This window comes from Ricinus communis, chromosome 8, assembly GCF_019578655.1.
Source record: "Ricinus communis isolate WT05 ecotype wild-type chromosome 8, ASM1957865v1, whole genome shotgun sequence".
Taxonomy (NCBI): Eukaryota; Viridiplantae; Streptophyta; class Magnoliopsida; order Malpighiales; family Euphorbiaceae; genus Ricinus; species Ricinus communis.
This window is the reverse complement of record NC_063263.1, coordinates 4,631,711-4,647,563: the sequence shown is the minus strand read 5'-3', so window position 1 is coordinate 4,647,563 and position 15,853 is coordinate 4,631,711. Positions and strand designations below refer to the sequence as shown.

Sequence of the window (15,853 nt, the reverse complement as noted above, 5' to 3'; positions counted from 1 at the left end):
TTACAGCCAGGTAGTAAATCTACTAGGTGCCAAGTTCCATTAGACTCTAATGAGTCTATTTCATCATCAATCGCCTCTTGCCAAAAGTTGGCATCAACAGAAGAAAAAGCTTTTTGGAGGGTACTAGGATCTTCCTCAAGGATATATGCATGAAAGTCCAAGCTAAAATCCTTAGTAATTCTAGCTCGTTTACTCCTCCTAGGTTTAAATTTTGAATCTTTGTTAGATACATTAAGCCTTAATAAAGGCAAATCAACATTAGACAAACCCCCCACTATTCCTAGTTTTAAAAAGGAATCTATGTTCATAAAAATCAACATCATTTGATTCAATAATAACATGATCATACAAGTTATAAAACCTGTAAGCTTTACTATTCACAGCATAACCAACACAGACACATTCATATACTTTACTTCCAAGCTTATATCTTTTAGGATCCAAAATACAAACATAAGCAAGACAACCCCAAGTTTTAAAATAAGACAGATTTGGTTTCTTATTTTTAAAATTTTCATAAAGAGAAAGCTTACTTGTTGATTTAGGAACTCTATTAAATACATAGCAAACGGTTAACAAGATTTCTCCCTACCAACGAGAGGCAGCACCAGAGTTAAGTAAAATAGCAACAACAAATTCAGCAAAAGTCCTATTCTTTCTTTCAGCTTTACCATTCATTTCAGGTGAGTAAGGAGCAATCCTGTCATGAATTATACCTTTAGATTCATAAAAATTATTAAAATCACTTGATTCATATTTGGTGCCTCTATCACAACGAAAATTTTCAACTTTAGTTAAAAGTCTTTTAAACATTTCGAAAGCTTCACTTTTATTTTTCACACGATAAACAACAGTGTAATATGAACAATCATCTATGAAAGTGATAAAATATCATTTTCCATTTCTTGCTAAAACACCATCAAGTTTACAAATATCACAATGAATTAGATCTAAAGGTTCAGATTTACTAATGATTTATGTGGCTTTTTAGTTATCTTAGCTTGACGGTAAAAATCACATTTCTCAAAATTATTTAAGGACAGTTTAGGAATTAGATCTAAATTACTCATATTTTTAATGATACATTTGTCAATATGACAAAGATGAGCATGCCAAGTATTAAAAGAACACAACATATAAGTAGAAGAAATCACTTTATTAGCATCAACATTCAACTTAAATATTCCATCAATTGCATACCCTTTCGCAATAAAAATACTATTCTTAGTAAGAGTACACATATCAGTACCAATAGTTTGAGTAAAACCAGCCTTATTAAGGAGATAGCCCAAAATCAGATGTTTCCTCATCTCTAAAGTATGCAACACATCTTTTAGAGTTTGAGTCTTTCCAGAGGTAAAATTCAGTTCTACTATACTAGAACTAACAATAATAGTAGAGTGAGAATCGCCCAACAACACCTTTCTGTCTTTAGTCTTAGTGTAAGTCTTGAACATAGCGCGATCATAGCAAACATGGCGAAAAGCACCAGTGTCTACCCACCACCCTTCGAATCCTCCAACCATGTTTATTTCAATAATCATAGCATAATAGTGCTCTTCGGTCAAGTTCACCTGAGGAGTAGGACAATGCCTCATCCGGCAGTTCTAGGCTAAGTGGTCTAGCTTGGTATAGTTATAGCATGTATATTGTAACAAATCGTTCCTTAAGAGGGTTGTTGATTTCCAGCTTGAAATTATGGAACAGGTATGTTTATGCTGTTGTTGCGATTCTAGATTCGATTATGATTTTGACTTTTCATATTCTTTCCATTTGGTTTAAGAGCAGCAGTAGTGGTTTTAAAAACCACAAGAATCTTATCTTTTTAGTCCTGTTTTCGGGCTTCCTCCTCAATAGAGGCGAGTAATTAAACACTTTAAGGAAAATTCTTTAGTTTTATGCCTAAGACCATTTTTAAAATTTTTCCAACTATGAGGCAATTTATCAATCAAAACAGCAACTTAAAATTGTTCATCAAGAGACATACCTTCAAAGATGATTTCACGTGCAATCTTCTGAAGTTCATGTTGATATGAATCAAGGCTGCCATGAGATTCCATTGCAAAGGCATGCACCAAAAGGTCTAAAATGAAAATGCAACTCATGTATGAAAACAAGAGTCAAACCTTATAATGAAGCATTCAGTCTATTTTGAAGAATAAAAGCCATTTGGCTATGATTAGGCCTTTGGGCTTAATTCATATTTATATGGGTTCTTATCTTTTGGATTTTAGCTTAAGTAATTGTTTTAGTTTATTTTTATTTAATTAAGGATTATTTTATTAGATGTGAGTTATATATGTGTTGTGTGGAGTTACAAATGAGTGCACATGTTTAGTTGTCATTTGGGAGTTACAAAATGAGGGCCATCAATGTAAAAAACAACCATTTTTAATGAGTTTTAAGGGGAATTAAAGGAAAAACGTGGGAAAGATCAAAAGACATCTATTTAGGTTTCTTTGTCTTGTTTTGGCTATAAATATCAAAGCCAGATTCATTTGTAAGGAATAAAATTTTGAATGATAATCTTTATTTGCTCTTTGTGAGTGTTTTTGCTTAAGTTGTTGCATGAACTTTGAACTTATCAAACTATTTTTAGTTTGTGGAGTTCTCTAATCAAAATCTTGTGTTTGATTATTAACTTTTCAAATCATACTTGGTTTGTGGCGTTTGGAATTGAATTCAAGTGCTAGTTTCATTATTGGAATTAGTTTTCCCTAACTTCACTTGAGGAGATCCTTGGGTTTTGGAATCATATTGATTGGAGGGTGTTTTCTTGCATTCCATATGTATCATAACTCATTAGTTATTGGGGTGTATGGTTGCTAAGATAATGATTTCCTATCACATGTGATTGAGCCTCTATAGATTTATCGTCAGTCATATGGTATTTGAGGTATCAGATGACAACATACTTCTTGGTTCGAACCTCTTTTGTGTCATATTTCTTCTACAACGCCTCCCAAATTTCTTTTGCAGATTTGTTAAAGTTGTAATAGTCATAGAGATAATCAGATAAGCCATTCAAGATATAATTCTTGCACAAAAAATCATTTTCATCCGAGGTCTCAAAATCCTTAGTTTGTTTTTCATATGGATTCTTAGGAAGCACATGTTTCTCAGATGTACAAACATAGACAAGTTCTTTTATAGTTAAATAGAACATCTTTTGCTTCCATCTCTTAAAGTGTAAGCCCTTAAATCGAAATGGCTTATTTAAATCAGCAACAACAACAGAGACAATGGCAGAAAGAAAATAAAATTGAAAAAAATAGAAAGCACAAATGTAGAACAATATTACCAAAAAAATAAGGAGCTGAGTCGCGGACTAGGTCGTTCTTTTTAAGATGTTTTGCGGCTTGGCCCAAGATTGTGCAAGCAGTAATGGCTCCGACGTCCCTAGGATAAACCAATCCAGAATAACCCTCTGATTTTTTTAATCTTCACTACACAAGGAGAAGACCAACAATACAAACACCTCACCTCGTCTCGTCTTGGCCAAACGGACAGCAGCTAGCGCACGCGTGGGGCATTAATTTATGTCCTCTCTGTTCCACAAAAGTTGGTACCCCTTGGGGCCCAAAGCCGAAGCCAAAGTCTCCTTACTATTAACACATTGAACTATGTGTTTCTTATCAATATGGGACAACAGAGAAGGAAAGCTAAAAAAATATTTATTTAAAATTCACATAATTTCCAACAGCTACAAATATTAGTTTTCTATTGTCTAATCAAGTATTAACTTACTATTATCTCCTAACCTATATAAACATCCTTACCCGTACACTCCTTATCTTATTCGCCACACAACCATGTCTGCAATTACCACCTTCATAAGCATTAGCAAACATTGCACCACCAAACTCAAAGGTGCAAGATGCTATTAGCTTGTACAACCATTAAATATAAGAAATGGAAATGCAATTTTCATGCTACCTTAGCACTAGCTCAACCTCAAAACCAGTAGCTACAACCATACTAATCAGTTAGAAAATAGATAGCAAAAGATTCATAATGGAGTGATTTTTGTAATTAGTAAAGTTGGTAGGGATGGTTTGGGGATTTTAGTATTAAAAGCAAAATTAAAATCAGAATTTTATATTTTAAATAATTCTATAGTTGGAGAGCTAGAAAATAAAAAAAAAAGTCAAAACTTTTGCATTAGGTTTCCGTGCTATAATAAGTAATCTTAATTATTTTAATTAAGATAGATCTAGATAGTTAATTATGTGAAATGCAGTATGATCTAATATATGCAAGAGTTGTAATATGCTGTGTGTTTAAGATTTTGAATCTTGAACTATTTCAGAATAATTTTTTATTCTGCTGCATTGTTATTCATTATTAATTGGATTTTTCTAACAACATCAGTATTTCATGTAATTAGTATAATTATATCTGTTGACATGTTAAATTTTATGTTTTTTTTATTAAAAACGGCGTAGAAACGTTCAATAATGTCGTGTAGGGATTGTCCTATAATTAAAATTAATTATATTTCTATGTAAGTGTTACATAAAATAAATTTTAGTAATTTTTCAACCAACTCATATGTTTGAAATGAGATTTCAGAAGGGCATTTTAAATTGAAGGCGTATAATTAAGAAATTTCAATTAAATAAAATTGTCAAAAGATGAAATTATATATCTAATTATTTAATTTCTGCAATCTCGGCATATAAAATGATTATAGATTTAGGAAACTAATGTGATTGGATTTTTTATTTTTATTTTTGGGCATAATTTTATAATACGAGCTTCATAATCTTTGTAATCTCATCTTGGTATATGCTAAGGATAACTAATATAATTAAAGAAGGAGTACAAAATTAAGGAAGTCCAGTAATCTCTCAAGGAGCCAGTAGGAGTTTAAAGACAATTATATAATGCATGTAAAAAGCGAGACTTAGTAATCAATACATAAAAATGAGACCTAATACTAAATTAATAAATGATATAATTTATGAAATTATATCATGGCTCTCGACTGTGCAAAATTATGAAAGATTTTTATGATTTAAATATCAATAATCTTCAGATCTTGTCTCTGGAAATGTCCCAGCTAACAAACATGCATTGACAATTCAGATGACAAGGGTGTTTCTCAAATTTGTCCCGATTACATGCATCCAAACAGTTCATCTTCTTATGAGCTTGGAGATTCTCGTGGTAATGGCGCATTTCTGGAGACACATGGATGAAGCAATAAGCGTGTTTAATTCTGATCATGCGTCTCATCTCTCTAAGAGATGAATCTTTACAAGAAGCAATACTTTCAGGTTTAGGATTTCTTGTGGCCAACAGGGAACAAGGTCAGAGAGAAAGAGATAGAAAATGAAGAAGAAACAAGAATTAATCTGAGACCCAACTTTAATTTTGGGTTTAGTTCAAAATGATTTTGGAGATAATTGAATAAAGTGGAGAGAGAAAGAGAAAGAAATAAAAAAGTAACAAATATTTTTTTTACATTTCTTTCAGTTTTTATTTTACTTTTATAAGTTCATTTATATTGAATTTTTTATTCTTTAAAAAGCGTGTCATTTGCACGCAAAGACTTCAAGCCGAGTATGGGCATACTAACCAGTTTATGAAATATTTGGAGAAATTAGGTCAAAAAATTAATTTTATGGTGATTTGGACCTAGCCAACAATTTGAGGGGGCAAATTGCTACTTAAACTGGAATTTTACTATTATTAATCTATTTTTTTTAATTATATGTCTTTTCTATTAATTTAAATTGAGTGAATCCATATATAATTTTTAGTTATTTATATAGATTAAAATTATGAGTTTTGCTAGAGTACTATTGTGTCATTTTACTATTATAAGTTTATTTATTTTTTAACTATTAACAATTAATTGGTATTATTTTAAATGATTTATCAGTTTTATATGATTTTCTACTAACTTAGAATGTTAGTGAGTCTATATATAACTTTTAAATTATTTATACAAATCAAAATTATATAAATACATTTTATAGTTTTTAAATACCTGACTAAAATTAAAAAAAAATTAATAAATAAAAATAATATATTTAATTGATCAATAACTCAACACTATATATAATTAATTAATATCATATTTAATTATATTAATTAATTATTAAAATTAAAATAATATTAATTTTTATAAATTTATATGATATTATACATCGATGAGTGGAATTTGGAAGATACAATAATAGGGAACGAAGGTGTGTGCAATGTCATTGTCTTGTTGTGCGTAGAGAATAAAGGAGAGAAGGCATGAAAGAAAAAATGAAGTGGGTTCTCATAAAAAGATATAAATGTTTTGTTTTATATTAGGGTTCGCATGCTCTTATAAAAGGGATATGGTCTCTCATAAAAGGTAACTTTTGCCAACTTTGTGACTGTAAACTTTTATATAAATGTTATAGATTTTACCTTATAATTATTATTATTACTATCGCTGATATTATTGGATTCCTGCACTGCATATTGTGCATAGTGTGAAGCAGCTTTTATCGTCCCAAATATTGAGCAACAACGATCCTCTTCATTCTTTACGTCATTGCCTTTTCCTTTCTTCTTAATTATTAGGTTTTCTGTTTTGTTTTCTCTTTGTCCGGTTTGCTTTTTATTATTGTTATTGTCATGGAATGAGCTAGCAGCCATGGGAGAAGTGCACAGAAAAAGAAAACGATGTAAGCCTTGAAGTCCCACTATTATCTTTTTTTTGTTTGTGCATGACATATCATTTTCAAGATCCTATCAAAGCTTCCTATGTAGTGTATCAAAAATATGAAACCAGAGAGCAAAGAAGACAACACACTTCTCAATTGTCTTTATGGAAATTTGTAAAAAGGAATGTCATGAACATAAAGTAATGTGGACAACCAGTAGATGTTAGCTTATGTGAGTTCTTCGGAACTCTAAGTTCATTATCTCTCTTCTCTCAATTTATACGATTACTTAAATTGATCTTTCTTTTCTTACTATATATATATATATATATATATATATATATATATAAGAAATATAAATAATTTATAAATATTAAATTCTAACTAAATAAATGGCTAGTTTTAATCATTTCAGTACCGATCTAATATTATTGTTAGGTTCTATAAGTAAATATCAGTTCAGTTAATACACTTTGCCTTTAGTATTCTTCTTCTTTATCTTGGAGAAAAGCCTTTGATAGTAAGTTACAAAATCTTTTTTGGTAACATTATAGACTTTTTTCTGGCTCGAAAAATGTTGCTGATTTGATTGCTGAAAGGGTGGTATTTATTGAACAAGGCGGTGAATAATTTTGGGTGGTGGAATTGTTCCTGACGACCATGGTTCTGAAGTGTAGGTATTTTCTGGGGCGAGACATTATTTTTTCAGGAAGTAATCAACAAATATTTATTTTGAAAGAGGATGCCAATTGATGACTGATACAAAAAATAAAGATGTTAGCTTAAAAGATCCTTTTGTTCTTCCAAACAAATATTCCAACGGTCTAAGTTAATATGACATCTCTAAACAAATGGGAAAATTATAAATTGCCTTAGTCTTGTCCTAGTTACGAGTGTCAGATCCTTTTTATAGGCTCCATAGTCCTTATTCTAAATATATAGGAGAACCACTTGTAATAGAAGTATACTCTACAGTGGACCGAACCATCTTCATATGGCTGAACCGGATCCTCGTAGGATTCAGAATTCATTATCCTTTTTGTACTTGTGGTGTCATGAGTGCACAAGAAATTGCTGCAACAAATTAGAATCACGCAGTCTCCAAGTGAAGACAGTACTTCCATTCTGTAGGGTCCAACCACATACGTGTTTACTAGTTATCTTTTTTTTTTTTTGTTTAAATCACAGAATGTGGAGGGATCATAAATCATATACCATGTTTCAACTGAGCCTTAATTCCAAATTAATCATGTTCGGTACTGTAATGAAATAAGATTATAATAAACAAGCAAATGGCTAACAAACCCATGACATTACATTAGCTTACTTATGTCGAGAATAGCTAATTAAGCATCTTGATCTCATAGCTAAAAGTACAAATATTCAAATATTCCATACATTCTTCTTCTTCTTTTTTACCCCCCTTTTATAATGCCATTCTTAGAACTCTCTAAGCTGAATAAAAGACAGAGGAAAGATAACCAAAAACAAAAAAGGTGGAATATGTATGTGTATTGGGTGCATAACAATGTCATCCCTAGCCAAAGACAGTGCAGGATTTTCTTTTGTCATTTTCTGTCCATGGTCTAACAAAGACAAAGTGCGATTCCAAATTAATGATTGTGGTTTCTTAAGGCCGTAAGTTAGCAATCTTTCTTGTGTCCAAAATCATGGGTGGTGAATGGTGTGGTTGTTGAGGTGGTGGAGAGGAGAAGGAGCCGCCGCGGTGGCATTCAGGTGTGGCAGCGGTGGTGGCATTACTGGCGGTGGGCATTGGTAGCATTTTGTAAACAGCCCAAATGTATCAATTTGGTGAATGAAGTTTGTCATGCTTGCCCATCCACCAAATCCAAATCCAACAATTAGCACCCACACCACTACAAACACATTTATCACGTACGCTCCCACCCATCTTCCGAAATACTTGGGTGGCTGCTCCACTGCATTCTGCAATCACAACCGTTCATCACAAAAGACAAACATATGTCAAACATCTTAGAATAATAATCCATCAAACTGCTCATATTAAAACATAAGCTTTTTTAAACCGATATTTGATTATTAGACATTATATATAAGTTCTAAGAAATGTATTTTTATATGTTTATCTATAAATTTAAATAAAATTAATAAATATGTGTTTTGTGATCCATTAAAATATCTATTTGCCTGTACTGCTTAAACAAAATATTTACAGAAAAACACTCTAATTGCTACAATGGGGCTCGCATCTAAAAAGTGTAGGACATTTTACAAATGGGTCCTGGTGTAATCTTCATAATGTCCAAATTCATAAGAACATATCATAAAAGAATACTGTAAAAGCACAGCCCAGATATGGGGAAATCAGGTACGGCCAGATACTCTCTGCCTCGATGGAAATTCTTGCAGCAAGAATCTCGTGCCTTTTTTGTAGCTACAATCAGCACAATGGTAATATTGTAATCCTTTTCCTAATGAATTAAATTGATTATAATCCCAATTATTATTAATGATCATCAATTTAGGAGAAAGGTCCGGGATTGGTCTGCTAGACTGTGGCCACACGCTATCAATCCCTTCACCAATCATTTATTGTTCCTATACAATTCCTTTATTAGCTTAACTAATGACATTTAAAAATTCCTTTTTCTACTGTTCAGTCAAACTTTGACTTTTCCTTATCCTCTACTGACACTAACAGGTTGCTCAGATAATTTGAACTTATTATAGCTTGCATTAAGGTGTAGAGTAATACCTCTCTTGCAGCTGCTGATTTGAAGGTGAAGATGTGGGCCAGGGCAGGGATGATGTAGACTGTAAAGCTAACCAAAAGTGATCCAACGGTGGAGTTGATGGGTCCAAAGAATGGAAAGATGATTGCTAGAAACCAGATAGGAACGACCACAGGTAATCTTGCTGCTGCCCTTTTGCATAGGCTCTTGCACTCATGCATCCCTATTGCTTTCTCCCATACGAAGTACAATGGCGTGCATGCAAATCCAAATGTTATAAACTGCACCACAAATTTTCAGACCCATTATCGACATAATCTATTTTATTAATGTTAATTATAGCTAATTATATTACTTTAAGGATTACCTTAAGGGTAGTTTTTAATTAGGCCTCTAATCATGAAAATGGAATTAAATAATGATAAACGTAACCAATGTGGGAGATGAGGGCATGCCTGGTGGATTAGCATCAAAATGACAGCCATGTCTCTGAAGGGAGATCTTGGGAGGAGGGAAAAAGCATTGGAGTGATTAAGAAGCATGTCTCCAAATGCCCAATATACTGCTGCTGCTGAGGGAAGTGTCAGTGTCAGAACATACACTGTAGCTGCTAAGTATATGGCCTTGAATTTCTGAGGCTTCCACATTGCATGCATGATTTCCCTGTTTCATCCATTTTAAAATTATTTAGTTTACATTTAAATTAATCCCACCTCTCTCTTAATATCATATTCAGTAGCTCATTTTCTGAAAGAAATTCAATAAAGAACAGAATCATTGATAAGCTGGACCCCAAATAGTTTTTTCTGATGACAAAAAGCAAAAGAAAAACATATGGAAAGATGAGTGGCTTTCTGCACTAGAAAGGAAGAGTAGGGTTCCCAAGGAGACAAAGACTTTTTTGCCTCCCACGCCTTATCTAAGGGCAATTTGGGAACACTGTATTGTATATTTACATGCATTAGGCAAAGCTTGTGTCATTAGACCTTATGGTCAGACCAATGTCTAGGCAAGATCAAGGTTTAGTCATTTTCTAGATTTATATATGTAAATATATACCCAGTATAAGGTATAGTCATTTTCGAAATGACAAAAGAAAAGGGTATTTTTTTAAAGACTTATATTCTGTTCCCATCAATGACAAGATTCAAAGCATATATATATATATATATATATATATATATATATATATATATATATATATATATATATTTTATTTTTTTCTTTTGTTTGTATAAAAACTTTATAAATAAGGTAAAAAGACAAGGAATTATATGTACATATACAAGTCCAAGTTTGTCTTACACTGTAACAGCATGTCCCCCAAATGTGTAGAGAATGTTTGTGGCCCCAGTGAAGTAAAGCACCATTTTTGTTGGACCCGAATGCTTGACTCCCTCCATCTACACCACCATCAAACACAACATATCTTAATCTTCTAGCATTAAGTGCTTATTATTACTTTACCATAACATTGGCCTATTATATCATTGCTTGCTTCCAACTAAATGCTTTACGAAAACCAAATCTTTTGCTTGATATGTCTGTATTCTCTCCTAATAAATAAAGTTATTGCTCCTTAAAAGATGGAATGACAAATGTATCTGCACACCTTTTAAAGATGCGAAGAGTGAGAAATGGTGGAATTTGAATTCTTTATTTTTATGTACTAGCCACAGGTAATCACTTTTATGATAATATCCTGAATATCTACAGTTTCATTCAATTAATAATGCATGCAGAGTCAATTAATTTAATTTAACATTATATCATATCGCATCATCAACTACTGACGCGGTTCATTTTTATTGGATGTTTTTATGGACAATGTGATAAGACACAATTTACTTTAGAATTTCTCCTTTAATTCAAACTAAAAAAAGCTGAGTACTTGATTAATAATTTAGTGGCTTAACACTTAAATTTTGTTTGGAATTTTCTATGCAGATGTTAAAAATACATGAAAGTACTGTCTCTGAAATGATCATATACTCGTACATGACATCAAATGGGACAAGTGGGATTTGGTGAGACAGAGTTGAGGCATGCCTAATCTGTGATGTGAAGGACAGAAATGTGCTTTACATTTATGTGAAAAGGGAGACGTGCCATGGGTCATCGGTTGCATGAGAGAATACCGTGCATATTATTGTGACTGTGTTAAAAGTAGTAAGCACTGTAGTTAAAAAAGGTAAAAAAAAAAAAAAATTACCTGGCCATGGAGGAGAGAAGCAACGGTGAGATACCAAGCAGTGTAAGTAGTCATAACAAGGCCAAGAAATGACCAGATTCTGTAATTGTGAAATGAAGGAATAAACACTGTAGTTGCACAACAAGCTCCGAATATGTATGTCCATGTCCTCTTGTCCAGATTATCATTTATGTAATATATGTTGCTGCAAACATTAATTAATTAAAACAGATGCCCAAGAACATGGTCAGGTTCTTGTGATTCTTTCTTTATCATACATACTGAAGATAGAGTTAAAGCAAGAGTCCAAGAAAGATTAGTATATTAATATATGTATGTATGTTTGTACCTTGCACAAGCTATGAGTTGAATGACAGAACCAAACAGAAGGAAAGTGCAGTTAAATGCCAAACCCACATTTCTCCAATGTTTTCCAAGGAGCCCATCAAGAACTTCGAACCACTGTTATTTGATTCCATTCATAGAAAAAGAATCAATGCATGGAAAGCAAAGAGAGAAAGTTGTAAAGTAAAAAAGAGAAAATATTGTGTTTCTTGGAAAGTAGAAAAGTTAAAAATCAATTAACCTGGATGACATGGTTCCTGAAATCAACTTTTTCTCTTTCTTTTCTAGTTCTGTATTCAACATAAAGAATGCTAATAAGATAAGCAGTCCAGCTACCCAACACTCCATAAAACAGCTGAAACATTATCCCAGATAACATTCCAAGCTGGGAAAATGAGTATGGCAAAGTAAGCAACACTTGAGCCACCTGCAAAGCAAGAAATAAAACAAAATAGAAACACAGAAATCCCAACTCATATGTTAGTAAATGTAGTTCAAGATTCAAGAACAAGTTGCTAGTAGTCAAGAAAGAAAGTAACCTGATTAGAAGCACAGCTAAACCAAGCATCATAAACAGAACCACCATGCCACAAGAACTTGGAAAGCTTAGCTTTCATGTCCTTAGGCTGACCTTCAGTTTCCATCTCCACATAATTACCTACAATCACAGTCTCAACCACCTTATCAGCTGCCATTTCTCTACTTTTTTCTTTTTCTCAAATTTTTTGAATCTTAATGATATAGTTCAGTCTCTCCAATGCACACTTTACTATATAATGTTAAGTCTTTGTAAAGATAGAAAGAAAGAGAAAGAAGGGCAACGAGAATGGGAAATGGACGTGAAGAGAAGGAAAGATATACATATATATATATATATAAGACAGGAGGAAGAAGAAGAGAGATCTCGAAGGGTGGGAAAGGGCTCTCTGCTTTGAAAGGTATTTTAGTGGTTTTGGGAAGTGAGTAAATCTGCTTTTTGCTGGGGACTTAAAATTAATTATAAAAGAATTCTGTTTTTTTTTTTTACAAAAAAAAAAAAAAAAGCTGAAATGGTTTCTTGACATTATTTAAAAGAAAGTTTCTTTCTTTCTTTTAGCTCGTGTCTTTTTGAAATTTTATTTTTAAATAAAATAATTTTTTTAATTTAAATGTATATCAATTTAATAAATAATTTCTATATATTTATTAATTTTAAATAATTAAAATATATAAGTTATTAAATTAGAAATATAAATATATACATAATATATTTTTATTTATTATAATATATACATCTGCTATACATAAAAATTACTCCATAACAAATATAGAAATATATAAAATATTTAAATGGTTAATTATTTATTTTTATGAATTAAGAAAATAAAACAATAATAATAAAAACAGGATTAATTATATTCAAAGAGCGTGGCTTCACCGCACGAGCGGGTCTCTCCGCTTTCGGAGCTGATTGTTGTCTTTTCTTAATAAACTGCCTAATTTGCCCTTGTTTACTGATCTTCATCGCTATTATACCATTTCATTTTCCTTTTTTTTTTTTAAAAAAAAATTATTTAATCTTTACTTTCTCTTTTCACTTGAAAAGTCATTTTTAAGGAAAATGGAGGGTGAGGTATCAAAAATATTTCGTGCATGTTACACTAGCATAAAAAGGTACACTAGATCACTATTGTTTTTAATAGTAAAGAGCATTATGTTTGAATTATTTAACTACGACCAATATTTATTCATTTAAATAATAATTCTATATATATATAAAAAAAGGTTGCTCACTTTTAAAATTTCTGCTTTAATATCAGGATAAATAAGAGGGTCAATATATATTTATCTAAAGAGAAATTCGTGTTTTTTTCCATCAGATATATAGTACTAATATGAAAAAAGTTTACAAAAAACAAGAGCATAATGTTGTCCCTGTCCCCAAGTCGACTTCGCCTTGTTTTGTAATATCAATTTGAATAGCTTGGGGAGCATATTATTTGTAAACACAATCATGTTCTTGCTCCGTGCATGCTTAATTTGTAAGGCTCTAAATTAAGAACAAAAAACAGTTAAAAAAGAAATGTGAATGTAAATAGTAGTAATTAAGGTAATTAAGAATGTAGGCAGTAGTAATATTATAATGTAGGCAGTAGGTAATCAAGAAAAAATAGCAAAGAAAGGGGAATAAGAAGTGAAAGGAAATAATAGCAAAGTAGACCACATGATTGCAAGGAAACGAGCGTGGTCGCTTTACAAGAAGAAGAAAGCTGCTTTTCTCACATGGCCGTAAGCTTTGTAAACTCTGAATGCATGCCCAAACCCCAAAAATCTCCTTGTTCACATCTACTTATACATGTTACTTATATAATTATATGTGCACACATTTGTTTATATGTAAGACAAAGTTTTTGGACCATATACTAAAAAGAGGCTATCTATTGAGTTCTTCCCCAAATCATGTGCCCTAGAAAAGCTCATCTCCTTTATATATTTATTATCTCCACAAAAACTTTTTCTTTAACCTTTTAGTGAGTCTCATTAGCTCTTCCTGTGTTGAAGGATGTCTTAATATCTTCTATTTTATGGTAAAAGAGTAACTTTTTATCCTTTAATATGTGGTAAATATGTACTTTTATTAGCAAATTATAAAAAAATGTCTTATTAAGAAGTTATAAAATTATGTACTGATATATCTTGATAAGAAAGTAATATCCTTCAAAATGGTTGTTTCTTTTCTTTTAATTTTGGAGGAGGTAATTTAATTTGAAATGTAGAAATCATGGAGAAATGGCCGAGAAAAGGCATGAAAAAGAAAGAACAAAAAAAAGTGATAAAACAGTGTGTACTGACCTACAGTGCTAGTTTCTGATGAGTAGAAGTAATGCTGTAAAATGATGAGTAGGAAAATCAGAAGAACACAATTAGTGGGGATGAAAACCAAAATATTAATGATGCATCTCTCTGATTAATTCAAAACACTGTATGCATTTTCCCCAACCTTGCCAGCTTTGCTAAATAATTAATACTGCTTTTAAGTGCCTTATTTTCTTGCTTACAGCCCCTGCTTTTTGAATTTGAACGAGTGAGAGTGAGGGTAGCTAAGATTACATTGCAACTCATGATTATAGAGCATAATGATTTTGTCTTTGTATAAATAAAGAAGGAAAAGTAAACAAACCCATGTATCAAATTGGTGAAATTATTAAAGGAAAGACATGATATACATATCCAGGTGTTAAAAAGCTTTGTTATCTTTGGCGCAGAGAGCAAACATATTCATGGGTTTTGTTGGGCACCAAATACCATACCCACTCCTTTGTTAGGCCATACTTTCTAGTCATAGCAGGGACCAGAAACATTCCTCTGTTGCCTGTGTCTCCTTTGACTGCTCCTTGTGTAGTGCACACCACCGCAAATTTTAATTTTTTTTTTGTTGCATGCCTTGTTCGTATAATAGAGCCTCAGTCTTTGTCTTTCATCAAAACATACATGAGTTTTGAGGGTAAAATTTTGAGAGGAAATGGTAAAATCTTGATCAAGTTTGTGTTCACTGTCAGTGAACTAGTACTTCTAGAGAGTTCCTACTTCCTACCATCAATTATTGGGAGTAATTTCCAAGGCTAATTTATGTACTTGTTTGCTTTAACTAATTACTCCTTCGGTTGTTTTTTTCTTACCTATAAGACATGCACTTGCTTAATCCAGCAGGCACTCCAGTAAATTTTTAAGTCTGTTTTGCGACGAGACAATAAAACAAAATTAAAATCAAAATGCACATCAACTGAGGCATGTGATCCATTAGTAATGTCTCAAACACAAGTAAGTTTGTGGAAATTGTTTTTTCAAGCTAAAATATAATAATCGTACTTTTCTTCTTTGATAAGGCTTAACATTGATGTATTTAATCTTATTTTCATCAAAGGGATGCTCTTAACTTTATGAAATTATCTTATAAGGTGTGTTTGAGATTTAAC

General features: G+C 31.8%; 1 protein-coding gene across 1 annotated transcript; it reads right to left on the bottom strand.

Moving 5' to 3' along the window:
- Positions 1-7,940: 7,940 nt before the first annotated feature.
- LOC8268690 (auxin transporter-like protein 5) lies at positions 7,941-12,761 on the bottom strand. The gene is made up of 8 exons (XM_002532650.4): positions 12,437-12,761; positions 12,139-12,324; positions 11,902-12,014; positions 11,574-11,757; positions 10,667-10,764; positions 9,817-10,024; positions 9,385-9,642; positions 7,941-8,594 (listed from the first exon to the last, which is right to left on the bottom strand). The coding sequence occupies exons 1-8, from the start codon at positions 12,590-12,592 to the stop codon at positions 8,316-8,318; spliced, it is 1,482 nt and encodes a 493-aa protein (XP_002532696.1). The 5' UTR covers positions 12,593-12,761; the 3' UTR covers positions 7,941-8,315.
- Positions 12,762-15,853: the final 3,092 nt, after the last annotated feature.